Here is a 24,962-nt window from a genome sequence, read left to right as displayed (position 1 = left end):
TAAGTCTGGGATGGGGCTTTGAAGATGCAAATGGTATGCATGTACAGGGTTACCTGGTATTAACAGTAGGGGGCAGGCGTACTTTTCAAAATGCTAGATCACTGAAGGAATCCAGGAAATAAGGTTTCAGAGAGTCTATTCCAATCTACATACACTGTATACAGTTTTTGTAACTTTTAATCTTGATATAATTTCAAACTTACAGAAAAAGTTCCAAGAGTACAAGAAACTCCTGTATACCTGGATTCACCAACTATTTATATTTTGCCTATTTGCTTTTCATTCTCCATGTTTGTGAATGTGTGTGTATATACACTTTTTTTTTTTTTTTTTTTGAAACAGGGTCTCACTCTGTCACCCAGACTGGAATGCAGTGATCTGATCATGGCTCACTACAGCCTTGACTTCCTGGGCCCAAGCCATCCTCCTACCTCAGCTTGTTGAGTAGCTAGGAATACCGGCATGTGCCACCATGCCTGGCTAAGATTTTTTATTTTATTTTATTTTATTTGTAGCGATGGGGTCTCCCTATGTTCTCCAGTCTGTTTTGTTGTTTTTTTGAGATGGTCTCACTCTGTTGCTCAGACTGGAATATAGTGGTGTGATCTCAGCTCACTGCAGCCTCGAACTCCCAGGCTCAAGTGATCCTTCCACTTAAGTCTCCTGAATAGCTGGGACTACAGGCATGGGCCACCATGCCTAATTTTTTTAAAAATGTTTTTTTGCAGACGGGGTTTCCCTATGTTGCCCAGACTGGTCTCGAACTCCAGGATCCTCTTGCCTCAGCCTCCCAAAGTGCTAGGATTACAAGTGTGAGCCATGGTGCCTGGCCCACATGTTTATTTTTTTAAAAAACATTCAATATTTCACCGTTAAATTTGATGTTGGCTGTAGTTTTTCATAAATGCTCTTTATCAGCCAATCCACATAAATTCTAGAACCTCAAACAAAAAAACTTATGCCATCCCTTCCCTCCCTTAAGAGTAGCATGACTTTTATAGTGTGAAAAGAATTTCATAAGGCTAATAAATTAAAATTATACACTTCAATAGCTTTTGTATACATACTAAACAAAAAAAGGACTATAAAACTTTATAACCATATTTTCATTGAATATATTATCATGAACACTTTCAGTCATTAAAATCTATTCTACATCATTTTTAGTGACTGCAATAGATCCACATTTTATGAATAAACTTTGATGTTTTTACTATACAATTTCTCTATGAGTAGATTGAGGGTAGAAAATAATATAATGCTATATATAATGCCACACAAAGTTACAAACACATATCTAAGAACTTCGAAAACCACAGAACTTCCCTCTACCCTGTTCCTTAAAACAAAGTCTGAGTGGAAAAAACAAACTTTTTCCCTCTGCTCTCACACCACAATAAAGACAGAAAACTTCTCTGACCAAATGTGTGTTTTTTTCCCCATCACCAAGCAAGCAATCAATTTTGCAGCAGATACCATCTAGGTGTCCTCCAATTTCCCATGCTATCCCCTAGAGATGGCATTTGATCCCACAGACTGAGGGCCCAGTCCCACAAGACTGCTGCCCACTTCCAATGCCAAGTTCAAACCCCAGGTGGTTTTCAAATCAGGGTTCCCATGACCCCTCGAGTTTAATTTGCTAGTAAAGCTCACAGAACTCAGGGAAACACTTAGGTTCACTGGTTTATTCTAAAGGACAGTACAAAGGATAGAGATGAAGAAATGGATAGAGCAAGGCATGTGGGAAGGGACAGGGAGCTTCTATACCCTCTTCAGGTATAGCACCCTCTAGGGACCGCCACATGCTCAGTTACCTGGAAGTGCTCCAAAATCTGTTCTTTTGGAGTTTTATGGAGGTTTCATTATGAAGGTATGATTACCACTGGTCACTGGTGATCAACTTAACCTTCAGCCCTTCTCCCAAGAGTTTGGGGGAGGACTGAAAGTCCCAACTCTAATCATGCCTTGGTCTTTCCAGTAGGGGCTGCCAGCCAGCAGTCAACTCATCAGATACAAAAAGGCACCACTCTGGAGACATTAAGGATTTTAGCAGCAGTATGCCAGGAAACAGGGTCAAAGACCAAATAAATACTTTACGATATCACAGAAAACCTATCAGAAACCCTTAGTAATTTTATTAGGGTTGTCATCAGCCTTAACTTCTTCTGATACCAGGGAAAAACACACATTCTAAAGAGCAAAGCAATTCAAGCATAACTTGGTATCTAATACGCTCGTTTTTTGTTTTTTGGGTTTTTTTTGTTTTTTTTTTAACCTTTCAGAACTGTCTTCGTTTGTCCCTTGTCTTCAGCTGAAATGGTCACAGTATGTGTTTATGTAAGCCTGCACCAGTGGTCCATCCTGTAGTGGTAGGGTTACAAGAGGCCCAATGAACTCTACTTAACACAATGTTGTCACTACTAGAGGTATCTTTTAGACCCACCAGAAAGTGAGTACTAAGGTGGAAATACAGCTTCCACAAAGAAAATGTAATAGAAGCTGTTTTAAAACTGAAAGCTGCAGTGATCTGTGATCAAGTCACTGCACTCCAGCCTGGGCAACAGAGTGAGAGCCTTTGCTGAAAAAGGAAAAAAAAAAAAAAAAAAAAAAGAAAGCTGCAGCTATTTCTGTCTTTCTCACCCCTCAGCCAGTTATTCTCTCCTCTTCCAAAATTGGAGCAATGACTTCAATCTCTTTCTAGTACTGATGGGACAATCGTAAAGAGGGCAAAACCAGATCTCAGCAACTAGCTTTGTCTGTCACTAGGGTCATCCCCAGGCATTCACACAATCCCTGGTATAGAATGTGACCTGGTGTCAATGGTCTTGGGATCTTGGAGAATACTTTTTTTTTTTTTTTTTTCCCGAGACAGGGTCTTACTCTGTCACCCAGGCTGGAGTGCTGTGGCATCACAGCTCACTGCACCCTCGAACATCCCTGGGCTCAGGTCTCCTCCCACCTCAGCCTCCCTGGTGGCTAGGACTACAGGTGTGCACCACCGTGCCTGGCTAATTTCTGTTTGTTTGTTTTTGTAGAGACAGGGTTTCTCCACGTTGCCTAGGCTGGTACTGAACTCCTGGGGTCAAGCAATCTGCCCACTTTGGCCTCCCAAAGTGCTGGGATTACAGGCATAAGCCACCACATCTGGCTGGGGAATACTTTTAAAAACTTAAAGCAAGTGAAGGGAGTCTGATGAAGGTAAACACAATAAAATATAAAGCTGTTCAAAGGCTTAAAGGTCTTGGCAGTAACCTAATTTCCCCACTTTCCTAACTTTATACTAGTAATTCCAAAACATTTCCTGATGAGAAACTTTGATTTCCCTTAAGTTTTATGATCACTAATGGGGAAGGACTACTGAGTCACAATAATCACTGGTGGAATGGGGATTTAATCAGCAACAACAGTCAAATCCCACCCAGTAAGCACCTGAGAGCTTGTGAGTCAGCTGAAGACACATATTTACTGAGTACCTGCCACATGTAAGGTGCTGGTGATAGAGCCCAAGGAACTTGGCTGCTATGCTTCCAAGGAGTGGTGGACTGTGTCACTAAGTGGGATATGGCAGGACCTTGATTGCAACACATACTCAGAAGTAGTTCACCTCATTACAGCTTAAAAATGTAACACTCTGGGCTTCAGGTGATTCCATTTCTTCCTCAGTTCAGATCTGGTGCTGTCAGAAGCAAAGATGTAGTTGATGGATTCATAAGACAGATCCCACACCTGAGACTGGGTCAAATTAAATGTTTCAGCTGCCAGCTGGTACTCCTGAGACAGGTGTGTTGCAAAAACACCCTTATCATCAGTCTGCCAATGTAAACAAGAATGTTTCAAAATGAAAAAGGAAGGATTTTTCAAAAACGACCATCTTTTTGTTTAGAGTCTATTTTCCTATTTACTATACTTCTTTCAAGAGTCTAAACAAGGGCCTACAAATTTATCTGTACATAGCTGTAACTAAACAGACTTATTTATACCTTAAGATACCAGAGCAGTGTTTCAACTCTGGCTGTATATTAAAATTATCTAAGGAGTTTTTAAAGCCTATCTATGCCCAGGACTCACCCCAGATCAAATAAAACAGAATCTCATGGGATGGGTGTGGAGCATCAGTTTGTTTGTTTTTGTTTTTAAGTCCTCTCAAATACCTTTTGCTATAGAGCCAAACCAGAGTCACCCTGGCCCTCTGCAGTCTCTCATGTCCCAGTCCCTTCTCTTTTTTTTTCTTTTGAGATGGAGTTTCACTCTTGTTGCCCAAGCTGGAGCACAATGACATGATCTCCACTCACTGCAACCTCCTCCTCCCGGATTCAGGTGATTCTCCTGCCTTAGTCTCCCAAGTAGCTGGGATTACAGGTGTGCGCCACTATACCCAGCCATACCCCAGTCCCTTCTAACTCCTCTACTTGGGCATTATCCTCAGACATGCAAGGCAGTCAGCTAGGTAGTGAACATCTGACTTAATGCAACTCAGGGAGCAAAAAGGAGCAAAATACTTCACACGGAACACCTTACACAGATCACAGAAGGATGGGCAATGCTGTACCAGAATCCGAAATGGTGCTGGTCATAAGATGGAACTGTCTGACTTTTGACGTTTGAGGTCAAACAGAGTTCTAGATGAAGAGGGGAAAAAAATCTCTTATTAAAAGCAAATAAGTGAACTCACTGTGTTCACCAAGTAGATACATAAGAAATCTTTCCAAAATTTGCTAATTTAGTTTATTAGTTTACAAAGCTGACCTTTCCTTATGTGTGAAAATTTGTAGTTCAATTAGTGTAGTTGTATAGGAAATATGTGCTGCAACTTATGGCAACAGCGGTACCAGGTAAAGAATTAATATCCCTTTCACAGCCATGCACTTCTCTTTCTTTGACCAAAATAGAGAGGACAGAGGAATGTCATGATGAAAAAAGCAGAGAATTATCAATGATAGGAGCAGAAGGGTTTTTTGAAAAGCTACTGCAATCCCTCCTGGTCTAACAGTGGAAGCCAAAACAAAGGTAAGAAAACTGTAGCACTGCGTGTGAGAGCATTATGAAGAGCTAAGAATGAGCAGGGACTTTGCCATGGCTTCTAAGAACCCCTAAACACTTTCACCCAGACAATCATCCATTCACCTCCTTCTGCTTCTAGGTAAGTTAAGCCCATCTTAAGAATGACTCCTACTATTGACCGGGTGCGGTGGCTCACGCCTGTAATCCCAGCAATCTGGGAGGCCAAGGTGGGTGGATCATAAGGTCAGGGGATCAAGACCATCCTGGCTAACACAGTGAAACCCCATCTCTACTAAAAAAAAACCACAAAAAAACAAAATGAGCCAGGTGTGGTGGCGGGTGCCTGTAAGTCCCAGCTACCAGAGAGGCTGAGGCAGGAGAATGGCGTCAACCCAGGAGGCAGAGTTTGCAGTGAGCCGAGATTGCGCCACTGCACTCCAGCCTGGGCAACAGAGCGAGACTCCATCTCCAAAAAAAAAAAAAAAAAAAAAAAAGGAGAATTGACTCCTACTACTAACAAATTCCTTCCTGGAAATATTACCAGTTTCCTCAGCCAGAGTAAATACCTGACTGACTTGATCGATGGCATCTGCTCACTTGAGTAAGGCAGCCTCAACATAGGCTCCCTCAGTTTAAGGGATGACAAACCCAAACTCCCCCCCTCACTCTGTTGGGAGCAGAGCCGGGCCACCACACCAAGTAAGATCACTATGCCAGTGGTTCCCATTCTCTCCACTTTGGTGGATATTTAAAATTTTCCTTAGTTTAAAAAAAAAAAAAAAAAAGCAAATCTCACCCATTATGAATTGCTGAAAACTCTAGTTAAAACATACTCACACAAGCATTTTTATAAATTGGTAAATTTAGCAAATTGATCATTCTGTAAAATGGTTTGCAGCCAACCACTTCTTCTTTCTTTAGAAAGGCCTTTCCTAACCATCCAATCGAAAGTGGTTATACAATCACTACTATATCAGCCTGTTTAATTTTCTTCATAGAACACTGATACTTTCTTGTATATTTGTTTACCGTCTTCCCTCTGCTAGAATGAGTTTCTTGGGAAAGAAATCTTGCCTGTTTTGTGTACTGCTCTATTGACAGCAATGACAACAAAGTAGGCACTTCATAAACACAGACAATCAAGTGTGTAATGATCAACAGACATGTGAAAATATACTTGGGATTTTCCATGTTTAAGTTTTAAATAATGTTACATATTTTCATAACACATGTCAATTTTGTTAAAGTCATTTCAAAATTCTAGATGACCCTTTATTCCTTTAAAAAATTCTTATTGAGTTCCAAGCACTGGAGAATGTAGCAATGAATAAGACAAGCAGGGGCCCTGCTCTTATAGAGCTTATATTCTAATGGAAGCTGAAGCTTTCTGTTACTTAAATAAGGCTCAGAAAGCACACACTCCATGCATCTTTTAATAGCGAGATGACATTCGTACTTTGAGAACACTACTTCTCTACAATCCCCAGAAAACCTGGGGATTGGGGGAGGGACAGAGAGTCATCTGGAAGACCTGAAACTCCAAGCCTTACCCAGTGGTATCCGATGTTGCCTCACAAAGTCCACCAGATCCAGGGATCCTCTCTCACCGGAGTTGAGAAATGTTCCATGCCCGATTCTGTCAGGAAGCAGATCCAGGAGTATTTGTGTTTCTTTTTTTTGGTTTGGAATCTAAAGAAAGGGGAGGAAAGGGGATCAATGGCCTCTTTCAGTGGTTCTTAAAGAGAATTTTTTTTCTATAGCTAGGTACTCTGCCCCTCTGAGTAGTACTTAATGCAGACCTTTTGGAAAACTGAACTACTACTGCCTTCCTAGCTCTCTTTGACTTTTATCTTCTCATTCTTTCCTCAATATTCTTCTAGATTCATTTCAATGATAATAATAAATACTTATTAAGAACCTACTTTGTGCTTTTTCACAGAAATTATTTAAGGCCTCACAAGAATCTTAAAAAGTATTAAGATGAAGAAATTAAAGCTGAGAAAAATTAAGTAATTTTCGAAAAATAAAACTTCATAACTCTATACCTATATGTGTGTTCTGTAATATACATGTGTTCATATATATTATAAAAAGTTCTCAAAAAATATAAACACAAAACTGTTAACATATTAACTCTAGGGAGCAAAACAAATAGAAATTGGGCTTTTAATTTTTAATACTTTCCTTCTTGACACTTGGATTTTTTTCAGGTACACATAACTCTTACAGTTAAAAATGTAAAGCATTTTTTTTTAAAAAGTTGTCCAAGGTCACAGAGCTAGTGAACGGCAGAGATAAGGGTGAAACCTAACTCAGTCTGACTCCAGGGCCCAGTTACTTCCCTCACACAGTGTGCTCATCATGTTTGATTCTGACAAGGCTGGCTATGTACATACCACAATCACCATGAAAATGTCTGGCTGTGCTCTTTATCTCCTGGATTGCCCAAAACACAAATTCTTAGAACATTTTTAATGAAAGGTTTTATATCCAATGGACTGGATGATAAAAGCAACAGAAACGAAGGTAAAGAACAAGTTGTGATGTTGCACACAAGGCCAGAGATAACTGGTCACTGTCACATGTGCTATTCCCTTATAATGACCAATGGTTTCTATCACGCATCAGGTAGGTCAGCCATAGGATGTCCTGTGGATGAAAGGTCTTTCGAATTAGAGTATGGAAACATGGATTCTAGATTTTAAGTCCTGCCACTAGATTACTGATGTTCTACTTATAGACATGAAAGATACAAGTACTGGCAAGGGGTTCTGATTTTTTTCCTTAATCTTTAAATCATGATGCTACTTAAACTTTATACATTACCCCTTTAATACAATAACTCTGTGAGGTAAGTAGACTAAGTATTATTTTCTGCATTTAAGAAATAAATAGATAGAAGTATTGAGGTAAAAAGTAAATCCATCTATAAAATGGGGAAAATTGCAGCAGAGTCCCTCACAAGGCGTTTGCCTCACAAGGATGTGCTTATGAAAGTGACTACTTCCCAGCAATTATCTGTCACTACGTTCATGCTACCAGTGAGCTTGGGACTGATGAGGGAACTGGACCTCTTTGCTGGGCTTTGTAAAATGACGAGCTGCTTCCTTTATTGCCATTGGATGTGATAAAAATCAGGTCCCTTCTACTATGAGGACAGGTGAGATAAATTGGTGCTTTTCTTAGAGTCAGCTTGCCAATGACAAGACAGATGTTGGAAATGCATGCATTTTCTCTAGCAAGATGTCATTAAGCTGCTTTTAATGACACAGCTGGCATTTGAGTCAACAGCCACTCCCAGGAACCACAAAAGGATAAAAACAGTAACACTAGAGACTAAAGCAAGTCATGTATTTAAAAATATTTCTACTTCCCCTTTTTTAAAAATGTTTTCCCAATCTAGGTTTATTCCTAGTCACTTACAAATGACCCTATTATTTTCTATTACAATCTGTCCCTTTTAGCCTAAGACAATATTATTTACCTCTGAAAGATGCAATGCCAACTTCAGACCTGCTTTCTTAGCTTCTAAAAGAGGTTCCATGAAGTCTTTTGCTTGTCCTACCTTAAAGATAAAAGTTAAAATGAGGATGCGTGAGAATTCTGGGAAAACCGAGGAACTGAGTACTCCATTCCAATAAACAACATAATGGCAGAAAAAATTATGGTAGATTAATTCATTTGCACATCTTGTTTATAAAGCACCTACAGTGTGCTAGCCACTTTGCTGAACACAAAGCTGGCAAAGGCACAGTCCCTGACCTCGAGAATCTTGTCTAGTAACAGTAAACTGAGGTCAGTCAGCTAAGCTGGATATAGTAGTCACCAAACTTTATGCCTGGAAGGACACCTAGATATCCAGAGCGAAGGGGAACTCACTCACTTGACTCAGGAACTCTCATGATTACTCAAAACACTTCTGTTAAACAGGTGGATAAAAAGAAGGGCAGAATACTCTAGGTTTGGACAAAGCCGTAAGAATCAGTTTCATGGGACTCTCTTATTCAGTTGTTTTCAACCAGGAGCAATTCTGCCCCCCCAGGGGCTATTTGGCAATGTCTGGAGACATTTTTGGTTGTCACATCTGGGAGAGTGCTACTGGCATCTAGTGGGTAGAGGCCAAGGATGCTGCTAAACATCCTACAATGCATGGGGCAGCCCCACAACAAATTATCCAGCCCCAAATATCAAGATTTCTGCTTGAATCTGACATTCAAGAAGCTCAGGTCAACATTTCTCAACTATCCATGAAATAGTTAAGCCCCAACACCCTAAGACATCCATCCATTGTATGTAATGAATTACATTATAGTGCAGATAGTCTGGTACTAGCTGTGCACCATCTTTAGAAGAATGGAGAAAACAGTCATATAGTCAGGCAACTGTTTTTTGTTTTTTTTTTTTAGTGTACTTAATTGTTTCACAGAACCTTGGATGAGAGCTGCTCTAGGCATTCTGGTCATCCAGGGCAGAACAGGCCTTCATCCACACAATGGAGTGTCTGCTGGACACTCTGCAGAATGCAACACAAGATGCCCGAAGCTAGTCCTTATCCCACTAACTGATTCTACCTTTTAGAATTAAAATATATGTAGGAAAAATAACTTACAGTCGGGTCTCCACTGAGGTCAAGGCCAAGAACTATACCCTCAGTAGAAAGGAAGAACTCCTCGGCAAGTTTTACAGTCTCCTTGGCTACTAAAGGGCCACCTCTTCTGTCAACTGCTATCAAATACCTTTAACATAAGACAGACAGAGTTGAAAACTAATATGACACAGATGAAAAAGACAATTCTGAGTACAGACAGAGACGGCAGTCTCTGTAATACATCTCACTAGGAAAAGTACAGCCTGACTGAATGTAGACAACCTGACATTTTACTTTGCCATATGGACTGACACATGAATTCCTGAATAGCATCAAGCATCTAGTCAGTGTTCAGATCTACAGTTGTCTTTTGAGGTTTTTTTGTTCCTGTATTTGTTTCTTCAGTTTGTTTGATTCAGGATCCAAACAAGGTCCATACTTTGTGTAAGTCAATGTGTCTTCTAAGGCTGTCTTAATCTACAACCATTCCTTCCTCTCCTCCCACCTCCCACCCTGCTTTTCCTGTAACTTCTTTGTTGAAGAAACCAAGTTGTTTGTCCTACAAAGTTTTCCATGGTCTGGATTTTGTTGATTGTATCCCTGTGTTGTTAACATGTTGTCCTATTTCTTATATTTCCTATCTAGTCTAGAGGCAGATCAGGTTCCATTTTTTGGTAAGAGTAAACTGGTGGTGGTGTGCTCTTATGAGGCTGAGATCCATTATTTCATTAGGAAATTAGAAATATTCCCATTCGAAAATGTATCAAATATCTGATAAAAGTTCATTCTTCAAATATTAGCTGGAATTCTATAGGACTTGAATACCCAGAGAATCTCTGTTAATCCTTTTTTTTTTTTTTTTTTTTTTTTGAGACGGAGTCTTGCTCTGTGCCCAGGCTGGAGTGCAGTGGCTTGATACTGGCTCACTGCAACCTCTGCCTCAACCTCCTAAGTAGCTGGGACTACAGGCGTCTGCCACCACGCCTGGCTTTTTTGTATTTTTAGTAGAGATGGGGTTTCACCATGTTGGCCAGGATGGTCTTGATCTCTTTGATCTCATGATCCACCACCTCGGCCTCCCAAAGTGCTGGGATTATAGGCGTGACCCACCGCACCCAGCTAATATTTCTTTTTTTATTTTTTTTTGAGACAGAGTTTCATTCTTCTCACCCAGGCTGGAATGAAATGGCACGATCTTAGCTCACTGCAACCTCCACCTCGCGGGTTCAAGCGATTCTGCCTCAGCCTCCCGAGTAGCTGGGATTACAGGTGCCTGCCACCACACCTGGCTAATTTTTGTATTTTTAGTAGAGATAGGGTTTCACCATGTTGCCCAGGCTGGTCTTGAACTCCTGACCTCAGGTGATCTGCCCGCGCTGGCTTCCCAAAGTTCTGGGATTACAGGCATGAGTCACCGTGCTTGGCCTGTTAATATTTCTTGAATACCCAGAGAACCCCTGTAATTTTTCTAAAGCAGTTATTAGCTTACTATTTATTCACAAATTCCTTCAGCATTTGTTCATTTATTCATTTACAAAATTTAGATCAACAATATATAAAATGCTGTATCTTTTTTTTCACTTAGCAACTTCCCATGCCATTAAAATAATGTTAGAAAATAGTATGAATCATGTGAACATACCACAATGTAATTATCCTCTGAATGCTGGACATTCTAGGCTATTTTCTAATTTTTGTTATAACATTATAATAAGGAATCTTATGCATAAATCAATCTATTTCCTAGGATGCATTTCTGGCACAGAATTGCTGGGTCAGAGGGAAAAACTTTTTTATAAATTTTGACATACATTGCTCTTTAGAGAGGCTTTTTCCTCCCCTTACTTGTGTACCAGTACAGGATTTAAAGAGGTTTTATTAATTACATATGCTTACCAGCAGTGTGTAACTTTACAAACACTTGCTATTACTTTTTTTTAGCCTATGGAAACAGCATTGTAATATATGATTAATGAGTTTAGTAGTTTTCTATGTATTTCTATACATTTACCAGCTCTTTGTATGTCTTCTTCTCTGCATTCTATTCTTCTGCTTGGTTTTTTATTGGGGTTATTAGTTTAGTTAAGCTTAATTTTTAGAGTCTTATAACCTGAAACTATACAGCTAGCTTTTTTTCTTTCTTCATTTAGGGCTTTGTTGAGCCCATACTATGTACCTACTTTATGGTAAGTACTAAAGATGTACTCGTGAATCTACATGTACATGATTCACAAGTACATCTTTAGTACTTACCATAAAGTAGGTACATAGTATGGGCTCAACAAAGTGGTGAATCATAAAACAAGGTCCTTGGCTTCACTACACTTACACTCTAGCGGGTGGGCATACATACAAACTAACACAAGATAATTCCTTATCTTGTTACAAATAATGCCATAAAGGAAATAGATGGGTGACTAGAGGATTAGTGGGGCACTTTAGACAGAGTCGTAAAGGAAGGCCCCTCTGAGGAAGTAACAGCCAAATTGAGATCTGAATAATGAGAAGCAGCCAGCCAGTTGGGCAGGAATCTCGTAGAAATGTGTTCTGGGGAATACTAAACAAAGGTGCTGAAGGCGGACAGTTTTCTTGTTTATTTTAGGAAGAGACAGCACGCCCACGGTAAGGGAAGAGGAGTGGTCTAGATGAGCTGCTGAATTAACAGAGGCAGCCAGATCATGTGGGACCTTGTAGGCCACAGTAAGAAGTTCATTTTAGCTTAATGGCAAAGGAACACCATACTTTACTCATGTAAAAATACTCAGAATTATATTGCCTTATGAATAAATTCAGAATTGTGTTCTCACTTTAAACAACAGGGTTCTTGATTTTATTTTTCTATTGTATAAATCAATGAATGATTAATTCTAAAAAATCCATTACACCCACGATCAAAACAGTAAAAATTAACATTCTGGTTTTGTAAATGTTAACTACTAAGGTACAATCTTCTTACCTAACATCAATGTCTAAGTTTTCTTGTTTGGATTGTTTTATACCTTCAAGTATAGATTCCACATAAGTCTTTTTAGTCATTCCTGGAAAGGACACACAGAAAATACATGTAAAGAGATCATCAACTATTTCATCCTTCACCTTCAGCAATCCTATATGAACAAGTACATTTTCACTTTATGCTATGACAAGGGCATGGTTAAAGATGAGTGAAAATATGGCCCTTATGGGTACATTTGAGTAAAAGTAAATTATATTTTAATAAAACTGGGAGAAAATGAAGTGTTACAGAAATGAAATGAAAAAAATAAAGACTTTTTTTTTTTTTTTTTTTTTTTTTTTGAAACAGGGTCTGGCTGTCACCCAGGCTGGAGTGCAGTGGTACAATCTTGGCTCACTGCAACCTTTGTCTCTCAAGCTCAAGCCATCCTGCGACCTCAGCCTCCTGAGTAGCTGAGACTACAGACGTGTACCACCACGTCCAGCTAGTTTTTGGATTTTTAGTAAAGACGGGGTTTTGCCATGTTGCCCAAGCTGGTCTCAAACTCCTGGGCTGAAAGTGATACGCCCGCCTTGGCCTCCCAAAGTGCTGGGATTACAGGCATGAGCCACCACACCCGTCCTGCTTTTTTTATTTTTTAAAGGGACATTTTCTCTCCTGGTCCAGAAAAAAAGTCCTAACTTGGATTCCTTTCCCCTCAATCCTGCTTGGGCTTAGTGTTTCTCATCCAGGGAACCAGGATGTTCTTCCAAGTATGAGTGCTCTGCTCTCTGGGGCGATCTGCAAGGGCACTCTCCAGAGCAACCTCCTGTCAAATACCTTTTTTTCTTTTTCTTTAGGCTACATTGGGAAAAATAAAATACCCTTTTACCCAGATTATAAAATGCTTATGTTTGGTGGAAAGTCTCTGGTAAAATACATAAAGTTACAAATAAAAATAAAAATAAAAATAGGGTGTGGTGGCATGCCTGTAATCCCAGCACTTTGGGAGGCCAAGGCGGGCGTATCACTTTCAGCCCAGGAGTTTGAGACCAGCTTGGGCAACATGGCAAAACCCCGTCTTTACTTGGGAGGCCGATCACTTGAAGTCAGGAGTTCGAGACCACTCTGGCCAACATGGTGAAATCCTGTCTACTAAAAATATGAAAATGAGCAGGTGTGGTGGCACGTGCCTATAATCCCAGCTACTCAGGAGGCTGATGCAGGAGAATCACTTGAACCTGGGAGGCGGAGGTTGCAGTGAGCCAAGATCCTACCACTGCACTCCAGTCTGGGTGACAGAGCAAGACTCTGTCTCAAAATAAATAAATAAATAAATAAAAATAACCTCACCACTGAGAGGTAACTACTGTTTGTTAAATACACATATACACATTTATTTCTATGTCTTATTTCAAGAGACCTTTTTTAAGGTCTCTCTGCTGCTCAGGCTGGAGGGCAGTGGCATGATCACGGTTCACTGCAGCCCTTGGAGCCCACAGAGGTAGGGTCTCACGATGTTGCCCAGGCTGGTCTCGAACTTCTGGCGTCAAGTGATCCTCCTGCCTCAGCCTCCCAAAGCGGTGGAATTACAGGCATAAGTCATTGCACTCTGCCCACATACACATCTGTAAATAGAGGAGATACTACTAGGTATATATGTACCCAGTTCAGTCATTTAACATGATTCTGAGTATTTCCCCATGTCATTAAAGTGTCTTCACCAGTATTTTTAATAGTTGTCTAATATTCCATTAGCCTTTATTTAACCATTCCTCTACTGTTGCATATTTAGGTTAATATCCTTCTTTTGGAACTCCATCGAAAGAGCCCTACGAGTTGGCTCTTCTCTCCTTCCCTTTCACTACTCTCACCAGTACAACGTGGAACCGATTCTACGGTTCAAAAATGCAAGATGAGAGCCTTCTCCTTATCTTACGTAAACACTTATACTTTACAATAATAGTTTCAAAAATTTTACCCCCAAATGATTACTAAGCTACACATATCAGGAAACAAGATGACCTACATCTCTTTGGGTCATAAACAAGATGCTAAGAGGGCCCCAATGTCTCCTGATGCTGATTATAGAAGGAGGATCTCAGGAAATTCCTCCAGACCATAGCCAGATCTCATCTCTATCCAAAGAGGTTTTACCACATCACAGCTTGCTCCTGGCCTAAGAAACTATTCCCTGAGGCCGGGCGCGGTGGCTCAAGCCTGTAATCCCAGCACTTTGGGAGGCCGAGACGGGCGGATCACGAGGTCAGGAGATCGAGACCATCCTGGCTAACACAGTGAAACCCCGTCTCTACTAAAAAATACAAAAAAATAGCCGGGCGAGGTGGCGGGCGCCTGTAGTCCCACCTACTCGGGAGGCTGAGGCAGGAGAATGGCGCAAACCCGGGAGGCGGAGCTTGCAGTAAGCTGAGATCCGGCCACTGCACTCCAGCCTGGGCGACAGCACAAGACTCCGTCTCAAAAAAAAAAAAAAAAAAAGAAACTATTCCCTGAGAAGTGAATGAATAATTTTAGTAACTACCATAAAACATGATTCTGCATCCACTCAACGGCATTGTCTCACAAGTGCCTGTGATGCAGGGAGCAAGAATCAGCCTCTGCTTGTGCCAATGCAAACATACGGAGCAGGTATCCTTTTCTCAGAGTGAAAACAACTAAACAAGGAAGAACAAAAGAAACTTGCAGGCCTTTGTTTCCTTCCTTAAACAGATAATGCCTGACTGGAATTTTACTACTTTTTACTTAAGAACAACTCACTCATTAATAATGTACATCAGGATGGGTGCAGTGGCTCACACCTGCAATCCCAGCACTTATAGGGGCTGAGGTGATCGTTGGGCCAAGCAGTTTGTGGTTACAGTGAGCTATGTTTGCATCACTGCACTCCAGCCTGGGCAAGACAGCAAGACCCTGTCTCTAAAACAAACAAAATGAACATCATTAACATACATCAGAGAGAGGACTTGGACTGTTGACTAAAGGTTCAATGAAATACAGAACAACACAATAGTGTAAAAGTTAGTGCTTCATATTCCCACTCACAAACGTGTGAGTGATCAAAGCACAAAGGAAAAGGACAGTACATTTGCTGAGAAGTATAAATTCTACCGGTAGCATTTTCTCTTCTGGGTGTGCTCCTTAGTTCCAGGTACTTGACACCATCATCTGCAAATTCTTTTATGACATCTTTTGTAACCTGATAATAAAGATAACGTACACAATATTGATAATGTTTGTGTAAGGGTCCCAATGAATGTGCCAAGTGCTACAGCTTTATTTTATTCATTAAATTTGATTTGCAAGAAATGTTGGAAGTTTCTCACGTGGTAGAGATTATCCACTTTGTCACATCCCTGATGGAGACTATGCAGGGCTGCAATATTTACAATCACTCCCATCACCCCTCATTCCCACGTTCAATCCCAATCTGTACATCAGCTACACCTTTTGTTTCTTTCCCCCCTTTTAAACATTTATTTCCTAGTATTTACAATAGCAGAATGATAAAATAGAGAAATGGCGTGAAACTAAAACCAGCTGGAACCATCTATATGTGTAGACTGCTAGGAAATGCACATACGGAAATAAACAGCTAAAATGATTAGGTATTACTGATGTGCTATTTGAAGTCATGGCTTAAGGTTTTTATTCAAGTTATTTAGGAATAAGTTACATTTTTCAATAAATTCTGGAAGTGTTAAATTTTCTCAAGAATTACTTAGGGCAAAGAAAGTAGGTGATAAATATGAGTAAAACTGTATCCAATTTAGTGCAAATCTCAATAATCCAAAAGTTCCTAAAGTCATGTTTTTCCTTTCCGCCTTCAATCCTAAAAAATCTACAAGAAAAAAAGGCTAGGTTGGCGAAGCTGTGACAAACTGCCCTAATTAGTCCTCACAGTTGGTATCCTAATCTTAATCTGCTTTGACTACACGCACACAGGCATGTGAGTGCAGCATCCTGGCAAAGCAAGAGGGGCTGGCTGTTTGTACAGACAGTGCCTAACAGTATGGCACTACCTTGGTGAATTGATAGCAATCCAAGTTGTAGGCCTCTTCTTTTTTCTTTTTCCACTAAAGACAAAAACGAACTTATTATAATGTAAGCGGAATGGGTATCTCAGTTTCATCAAGAGGTCTAAAGACCCAGATTCTGAGAATACAGCCAAAGATAATACATCAGCATTCTAAATCCATGGAACTCCTGGACCAAGCAAGACACTACTGCTATTCCACCAAAGAGCATGATACTGCAACCTCCATGCCATCATTCATGGCATTGGCCCCATGGCACTGCTACTCCAGGAACTCCCTCTTGCTGTCACTGACACTACGAAATTGTGGCCTCACCTTTGTATTAATAGGTTGAGGAACCTGGATCTTGTCATTGCCCCAGAATAGAACAGACCCACACTCACCTACCCCGGCTCACATGAGACTAATGCAGAAACCTGTTTGACAATGAGGAATAGGGTAGAAGTGAGGGTTTGAAATAGTAGTCCTTTAAAGTGACTACTATCCAAGGCTCCCTCTTTCTGAGTGGCTAGGTACCTGTAAAACCAAATGAACAATGAAAAACTAACAAGTATGGAGCAAGAGCAAAGGGAGGAAGATTTATCTAGGCCACAGTGAAGCCTACAGAACCATCCCTAACCCACATCCAAGAACATTTCCCTGGGGTCCATATCTGCGTTTGCCAGATTTAGCCCTTTCTGTGATGTGTGGCAGGTAGCGCAGTAGGTACTGAGGACACCTCTTTGGGCTTTCCTCTCCTATGCGCTGGACTGACAGTATCTATTCAAATTCTTTTTCCGGGCAAAGTACATCACAATTAGTTAAGTTCCTACTTACTCAAACCTCTCTAAGACTGTATAAGCTTAAATGGGAAAGAGCACGAGCTCTGCGACCAGATAGTGCGCCACTTACTCTGTGTGTGTGATCTTAAGCAAGTTACACTTAACCTCTTTAAGTCTATTTTTTCATCTACAAAAAGGGAACAATAAAAATACCTACTTCTGAAAGTAGTGCTAAGAATAATGTCTGGTACATGTAATAACGAGTATCATTTTTCAGCCATACTCCAATCCTCTCTTTGAGATTATACCCAGGTCACCTTGACTGGAGTTTTCAGTGATCTCCCTCACACTCAGTTCTACATTTACAATCAATCTCTTAGTTTACTCTCATTGACGTTTCATTTATCATATAGGGCACCCCACTGTCACCCTCTGAACCACCTAATAGCACTAGGTCAAATGCACAGAATCTTATTTCTCACCTAATTTAATAAAGATTTTCAACTTTCATTGTGAAATGAACGTAGCAACGAGCATGCCATTATTATACCCATAGAGTATTAAACTGTCAAAATTTAAATTTCATCATTTTGCTCTACAACACTCATCAACAAAGTGAGATCAGAGCCCCTGTGGTGGACGTTCTTAGCAATGTTCAATGGTATCTTTTGAGACGCTGCTTAGAGAATGCCCTTTTGGTTCCCTATAAATCCTTACGTGTGTCTCTAACACAGAGCTTACTACACTATGTTGCAATATCTGCTTATTTGTCTGTTTCTCCAACATAATTATAAATTCCTCAGGGGCAGAAACTGTGTCAGTCTCTCTAAGACTTTACCACAGTGCCTGGAACACTGTGGACACTCAGTCAACTTTTGTTGAACGAAACTAAAAGGTGATTAATTTACTTACCACTTATCATGAAGATCAGTCTTTACCAATGAGGAAAATTTTTGCTTGATCAGTCAAAAGTTACCAGTCCAGAAACACAGGTTATACTTTCTTTGCATTTTTTTTCTACTGGTTAGGATCACTGACACAATTTTGCTTCTCTTCATTTAGAAAGAGAACATTTTAAAATGCCATCCTAATCAGATCAACGATACAGAAGACAATCTTCCATGTCAGACTCTAGTATAATGGAGCTTCAGATAAGAGAACACAGTGGTATCCTTTGTGCCCTCAGAGGGAAGGCACAATTTCCCTAGGGATTAATCACTTAATCTCTAAGCTCTTCATGAACTTCTTCCTTCTCTATAATGTCCACCCATGAAGTAAGTCTCCTATGTAACACAGACAATGCTTTATTAAGGATATCTCCACCTGTGGTCTAGTATTTCATATATGTATGTTATATATGAAAAACAGGACCAAATTTTCTCTTCCATATTGTCCTCTAGCCTATAGAAGATGCTCTTCCTGGTTCTTTCCTCATATCTTTTACAAGAAACACAGTCTTTCTGTGCTAGCTCTTAGGCAAATGTCTTACATCGGTTTTGAAAAGAGTTGCCTTAATAGAGAAGACATTTTTCATCACTCTTAATGAGAGCACAAATGAAAGGTCATATGCAGTCATGGAAGGAAATTACTTCATAATTTTTAAACCATTCTAAAAATTCGTTCATGTCTTACCATTAGAATATCTTCAGGGCTACTAGTAAGTTGATGAATAGTTTGAAACATCTGGAAACATCTGCAACGTGAATGAAAAGTTTTAACATATTCTAATCATCAAAGAAACTCACTAACTGAATGAATTAAATTTTAGGCTAATAGTAAATATATATTTATATTTACAAACAACAGAATAGATTTTTCAAAAATTACATTGATCTGGAAAGTATCAAATGACTGAAAATAAAACATTACTGATATTTTTAAGTGGGAAATAATAGTACCCCTTCTCCAACCCACCCCTGACACGGGGAAATTCAATATGCCTATATTTTCAAATCTAAAGACTACCCCAGGCTGGGTATGATGGCTCATGCCTGTAATCCCAGAACTTTAGGAGGCCAAGGCAAGTGGACAGCTTGAGCCCAGGAATCTGAGACCAGCCTGGGCAACATAGGGCGACCCCCATCTCTAAAAAAATTCAAAAAACATTAGCCAGTCATGGTGGCGTGCACCTGTGGTCCCAGTTACTTGGGACGCCAAGGTGGGAGGACTGCTTGAGCCCCAGAGGTCGAGGCTGCAGTGATCTGCAGTTACACCACTGCACTCCAGTCTAGGCAACAAAGTGAGATCCTGTCTCCAAAAAAAAAAAAGGCAAGCATATCCCAATACATTATAACTTCACAAACAACAGAAATCACTAGAAATACTGTCAACAGTCTAACAGCTGGAAAAAAATGTTGTATGTTAAGATATTTGCTCCATGCCAGATGCCAACCCCATTTCTGTTAACTACTAAAATCTGAATTCTTACATACTACTTACAATCTCAAAATACTGATAGAGAAAAAAAGGAGTATGTCCACAACCTCCCCACACTTACTCTTCTAAAGTTCTTTTCTTTCCTTTGTCAATCACAGTCATCTGATCGTGGATTTTAAGATCTGGCTTCTGGGCTATTAATTTCTTCATGGTATGAGAACTAATGGATCCATTCAAGTGGGCATGAAGTTCCTAAGACAAGAGATACAACCAGTAAAACTTACCAAATATCCAATAGATTCATAGCATCATACCAGATACTTGATCTTTGTAGTTTGCACTAGGCAAATTGCTTACCAGATTTAGCTACATAACAAAGTTTACAAATTTTGCTACAAAATTTACTTTTTCTATTTTTGAGATGGAGTCTCACTCTGTCACCCAGGATGGAGTACATTGGTGTGATCTCAGCTCACTGCAACCTCCGCCTCTCAGGTTCAAGCGATTCTCCTGCCTCAGCCTCCTGAGTAGCTGGGACTTCAGGCATGCCACCAAGCCCAGCGAATTTCTGTATTTTTAGTAGAGATGGGGTTTTGCCACGTTGGCCAGGCTGGTCTCAAACTCCTGACCTCGGGTGATCCACCTGCCTTGGCCTCCCAAAGTGCTGGAATTTCAGGCATGAGCCACTGTACCCAGCCAAAATTTACTTTGATGAAAAGAAGCAACATAAAAGTCATTACAATTAGCAACCACTCAAGATTTCTGTAGTTGAATTCTCACCACTTTTGGCAATTCAGAGTAGAAGTCCGTCTTCCATGGCTGTTGCTCTTCTGCCTCCACCATTTTAGCAGGAAAAAAATGGTCGTTCTCCACTCTTATTCTTGGTATGAGCAATGTGATGTATTTCAGTCAGTACACTGCATGGTACTGAATTTCCTTCAGATTGCTTTACTTTCACACATTTTGATAAGATTAGCTGTATGTGTAGATCTGGGTTCAGCTTCACCTATTTTAACAAATGTTAATATTTTCAGATGTTAACATAAAAGGAAAGGAACAGGATTTTGCTAATTTTCTCTTTAAAAGGCAAAAGCCCCTCTAAAACTAACTTAAGTGTGTCTAAGGTGGGAAAAAAATTAGTAAACAACATAAACTAGAAACAGGAAAAGACCTCAAGCCTGTAAGAGGTGTACTAAAACCTGACATTTAGTAGAGTGTATTCCTTAACTATTGGCACCTTCTACACAATGACTTCAAAATTCGAAATTTTATAAGGCCTACTTTGGAGAGAGAGAGAGAGAGAGATATATATATATATATTTTTTTTTTTAGACAGAGTCTCCCTCTGTCACCCAGGCTGGAGTACACTGGTATGGTCTCAGCTCACTGCAGCCTGTGCCTCCCGGGTTCAAGCGATTCTCCTGCCTCAGCCTCCCAAGTAGCTGGGATTACAGGTGCACACCACAGCACCTAACTAATTTTTGTATTTTTAGTAGAGACAGGCTGGTCTCGAACTCCTGACCTCAAGTGAATCCCCCGCCTCGGCCTCCCAAAGTGCTAGGATTACCTGCATGAGCCAACATGCCCGGCCAAAAATAAAATTTTAAATTTTGAATTGTTCGAAATACATAAAGGAAGAACAGAGGTGCTGGCATCAGATGGACCTAGGTTTGTCCTTTTGCCAGCTCTATAGGTCAGAAGCTATGTGGCCTTACTCACTTACCTTCATGGCTTCAGTTTCTTTATTTACAACAATGGGATTAAAAATGCAAAGTGGCAGTGATGATTAATAAAGTAATTTAAATTCCCCTCATCTATGCTCCTATATGAGCCAGTCACTGCCTTTAACTCAGCTTTTAATCACACTGATCTCTCAATCACTGATATACTTTCTCTCTCTCTAGACTGTAAGTTCTTTGAGGACAGGTCCTATGAATTATTCTACCACTCTAGCACCTAGCACAGTGCCTAGCACACTGTAGGTGATAAATCAATCATAATTTCCCTTCACCCCCAAAAGTGGTTTATAAGTGAAGATAAAATTCCAAACGAAATTCAGTGATTTTCAAAGTAGCCACCTTGACTCTCTGAGTTGTCACATACTAATGATGATGACATTTAAGAATAACAGTTTCCATGTATTCAGAACCTACCAGGTATGTGACAAGCACTTTTAATAATATTATCTTAATCCTTGAAACAACTTTGCAAAATATTACTGTATTGAAAATCAATAAATTGATACTGAGTGGGGTTAAATAAGTTACCAATATATTAAAATGTACAATAAAGAAAGTAGTCCGTACAGGACTAAATATAGCCATAGAAATCCACAGAAAGGCCTACTTACTATGAGATAAACATGGCATTTCAAAGTAATGCCATAGAAAGTATTTAATAAATAGTAAAAAATGAAAAAGATGGACTATTTAATCAATGGCACTTAATATCTCCACTGAAAAATATAAATGACCTAATTAAAATAGAAAAACATACTTTTTTTTTTGAGACAGGATCTTACTTTGTTGCCCAGGCTGCAGTGCAATGTCATGATCACAGCTTGCTGCAGTCTCAAGCTTCCAGACTCATGCGATCCTCCCACTTCCGCCTCCTCTGTAGCAGGGACCACAGGCAGGTACACAATGCCCGGCTAATTTTATATAAAAAATTTTTTGTAGAGATGAGGTCTCACCATGTTGCCCAGGCTGGTCTCAAACTCCTGGGCTCAAGTGATCCACCAGCCTGAGCTGGGATTACAGGAGTGAGCCACTCTGCCGGGCCAGATTTTCAGTTTTACTCCAGGATCCTGACCTTAATTTGGGCCCCATTCAAACCATCCTCCAGACTGACCTTTAACTAGCTGTGAGTAAAATTACTGACCCACTGGCTACAAAGTTAACCGACGGAAATTAAAAAGCAACTAAGCAATCATAATCTTCACACATTTAAAAAATTTTTTGTTCCTTGCCTAAAACACTGCTACCAACAATAGCATGCCATGTCAAATCCAACCTTTCTGGACTGGTTTTGGTCTGGGACAGAAGGCAACAAACACTGGGATAAGATCCACATTAGTAATGCTTCATCAATATTAGAGCAGGGCCAGAAGCAAGTATCCTGTCTCCCAGGGAACTTTTTTCACGCTCCCACCTACTCCCCCAAAAGGGAACTCAGAATAATAAAAACATTTGTTACTGTTTATTATGCACTTACCATGAGCCAGGCACTATGGTATCTTAGTTATTTTGTTTAAATCCTCACAACAACCCATGAGGTATTATTATCCCCATTTTATATAAGAATAAATTGAGATTTAAACACTCCCCCACCAGCCGTAAATCATAAGGCATCCAAATCACAAATTTTGCTCCATTCTGTTTCTTCTTGAATTACTTTTTTGATCTGGTCTTTGCAAAACAAGCAGTATTTTTGACATAACATCTAAATTTTAGGAACTTGTCATTAAATAAATTTGTTTCTATAGTGCTATGTATTTTTCAAAGTCCTTCAACTTTTTTTTTTTTCTATTTGCCCCTCAATCAACCCTGAGATACCTCACAAAGCAGTACTTAATCTCATTTTAGGGGTGAGGATCCAATGATCCAGCAGGCATAAGTGAGCCCTTCTTCTAATCCCTGCAGAAGCAATTCTCAAACTCCTCAAATGTTTCATCCGATCTAACCACCTTACACTAAACTGACAACTCTGCCACCAACTTTACAGAGAAAACAGAAGGCATCAGGTGTAAATTCCTTCTTTTTCTCTCTGCCCTACCTCACACCTGAGCTTATGATTATCCATAATCTTTTTTTTTTTTTTTTTTTACCCTGTCAGGAGTCACAGACAAAGGATTCATTCTTCTATCCCCATAACTAATACATGCCTAGGATCCCATTTCTATCTATTCCAAGTTACTCTACCAGTGAGTTATCTTCTCCTTTTTCTGTTCCTTCAACCTCTCCCTCTCCACTGGCTGATGTCCCTCACAGGACCAACATGCATGTGCAGTACTTGCTTCCACCTGAAAACAGAACAAAAGACTCTCTTATCCCACATTCTTCTGTAGCCACTGCCCTGACCCTTTCTTCCGAGTTAAGCTCCTCGAAAGTATAATAATTTAGACTGGATACCTCCTTTAACTTAACTCCTAGTCACTGAAACATGGATTCTGCCCTCATTGCCTCACAGAAACTGCTCTCCCTAAGGTCATTAATGAGTCTTTCAACACCAAATCTAAATGCCACTTTTCAATTACCAAATCTTTATCCTGATCCAAACCTTTTCTTTCTTACTTCATTTTATTCCACAAGAAAACATTGGAAAATATGAAACTTTTTCTTGACTCCAGTATCCAAATCTGCTGGACTCCAAAACTCATGCTCTTAACCATTATGCAGTACCATCTGTAGTTAACCATAAAGTTATCTGATTTCCTTTTCTATTTCAGCCAGTCAGTCACCAAATCCCAGTGAACAAATGATAAATTTCCTAAATGTCTCTGGAAGTGGTTTCCTATGGATGACTCCCAGACACCCAATTTAGAAACTTTATGATTATTTTGAAGTCCAATCTGGATTTACTCCTTATAAACAAAGCTCAGAACATATCACAGGGAACAATTACCCCTCTCTTCAGTGACTCCCCTTTCTGGGGACATATTCAACACTACTTTAAAATCCACAGAATTCTTCAAGTGGAAGGGGGTGTGATGAGAAAGAGAGGCTGAGTGGCTTATTCACTGTCAGTCTAACACAGGACGGGGAATCAACAGTCTAATATCTGTGGGGAGACGTTTTCTTTTTAAGTGTCTATAGATTATTTGTAAAGGTCGGTTTCTTCAGTTTGCACCCTGGCCTTAGTGACTTCAGATTTAAATGGGTTCTCTTTTGCAACTGTGAGAGCATTAAATAAATCAGCAACTATTAGCACCCAAGGAAGCTAACTAATCCTTGCCCACAGAAGGTCCGTGGTGCCGACCCTTCTTAGCTCCTACCAGATCCTTCCTTAGAGGTCCAAGGAAGCCAGGTCGTCAGTCCCCACAGACTCACCTCTTAGAGATTTCTCAACTACGAGGACTTAGGCAAGGTTTCCCTTCTGACTGAAAGGCTTGTAGAAACGTGACAACCCGCCTTCTCTAACACACATTTCTGAGGCAAACGGAACGCAGGACAATCAAAGAAAGGTCAGCCGCTAGCGAACTTAGCTCTGGCTACACCCTCCTCAATTCTGGTTGGCGAGATGCACTC

General features: G+C 40.1%; 1 protein-coding gene across 6 annotated transcripts; it reads right to left on the bottom strand.

Annotated features, from left to right (window-relative positions):
* Positions 1–1,670: 1,670 nt before the first annotated feature.
* ADAL (adenosine deaminase like) lies at positions 1,671–24,944 on the bottom strand. Of its 6 annotated transcripts, none has more exons than XR_007727656.1 (13): positions 24,765–24,944; positions 23,637–23,737; positions 20,497–20,722; positions 19,838–19,968; positions 18,973–19,033; positions 15,654–15,741; positions 12,546–12,627; positions 9,611–9,737; positions 8,486–8,566; positions 6,552–6,690; positions 4,519–4,619; positions 3,474–3,810; positions 1,671–2,361 (listed from the first exon to the last, which is right to left on the bottom strand). XR_007727656.1 is itself a non-coding variant. In XM_050799553.1 (13 exons), exons 4-13 carry the CDS (start codon positions 20,557–20,559, stop codon positions 3,616–3,618), a joined length of 1,068 nt encoding a protein of 355 aa, XP_050655510.1. In that variant the 5' UTR covers positions 20,560–20,722; positions 22,238–22,366; positions 23,637–23,737; positions 24,765–24,944; the 3' UTR covers positions 1,671–3,615. The 6 variants fall into 6 exon arrangements, 5 of the variants coding, with proteins under 5 accessions (XP_050655510.1, XP_050655508.1, XP_050655513.1 ...); XM_050799553.1 differs by adding an exon at positions 22,238–22,366 and having other exon boundaries at positions 1,671–3,810; XM_050799551.1 differs by having other exon boundaries at positions 1,671–3,810.
* Positions 24,945–24,962: the final 18 nt, after the last annotated feature.

The sequence above is a fragment of the Macaca thibetana genome, chromosome 7 (assembly GCF_024542745.1).
Source record: "Macaca thibetana thibetana isolate TM-01 chromosome 7, ASM2454274v1, whole genome shotgun sequence".
NCBI classification, from domain to species: Eukaryota; Metazoa; Chordata; class Mammalia; order Primates; family Cercopithecidae; genus Macaca; species Macaca thibetana.
The sequence above is the reverse complement of the archived record's forward strand: the minus strand, read 5'-3'. Positions and strand labels throughout refer to the sequence as shown.

Excerpts from the sequence above, each read along its gene's own strand:
- ADAL (XM_050799553.1), bottom strand. The coding sequence starts at position 20,559 with ATGGTGGAGGCAGAAGAGCAACAGCCATGGAAGACGGACTTCTACTCT. Across the intron at positions 19,969-20,496 it reads ACTCTGAATTGCCAAAAGTG|GAACTTCATGCCCACTTGAA; the intron begins GTGAGAATTCAA and ends CTCTTGTCTTAG. Across the intron at positions 4,620-6,551 it reads GCAACATCGGATACCACTGG|AACTCTGTTTGACCTCAAAC; the intron begins GTAAGGCTTGGA and ends CTCTTCATCTAG.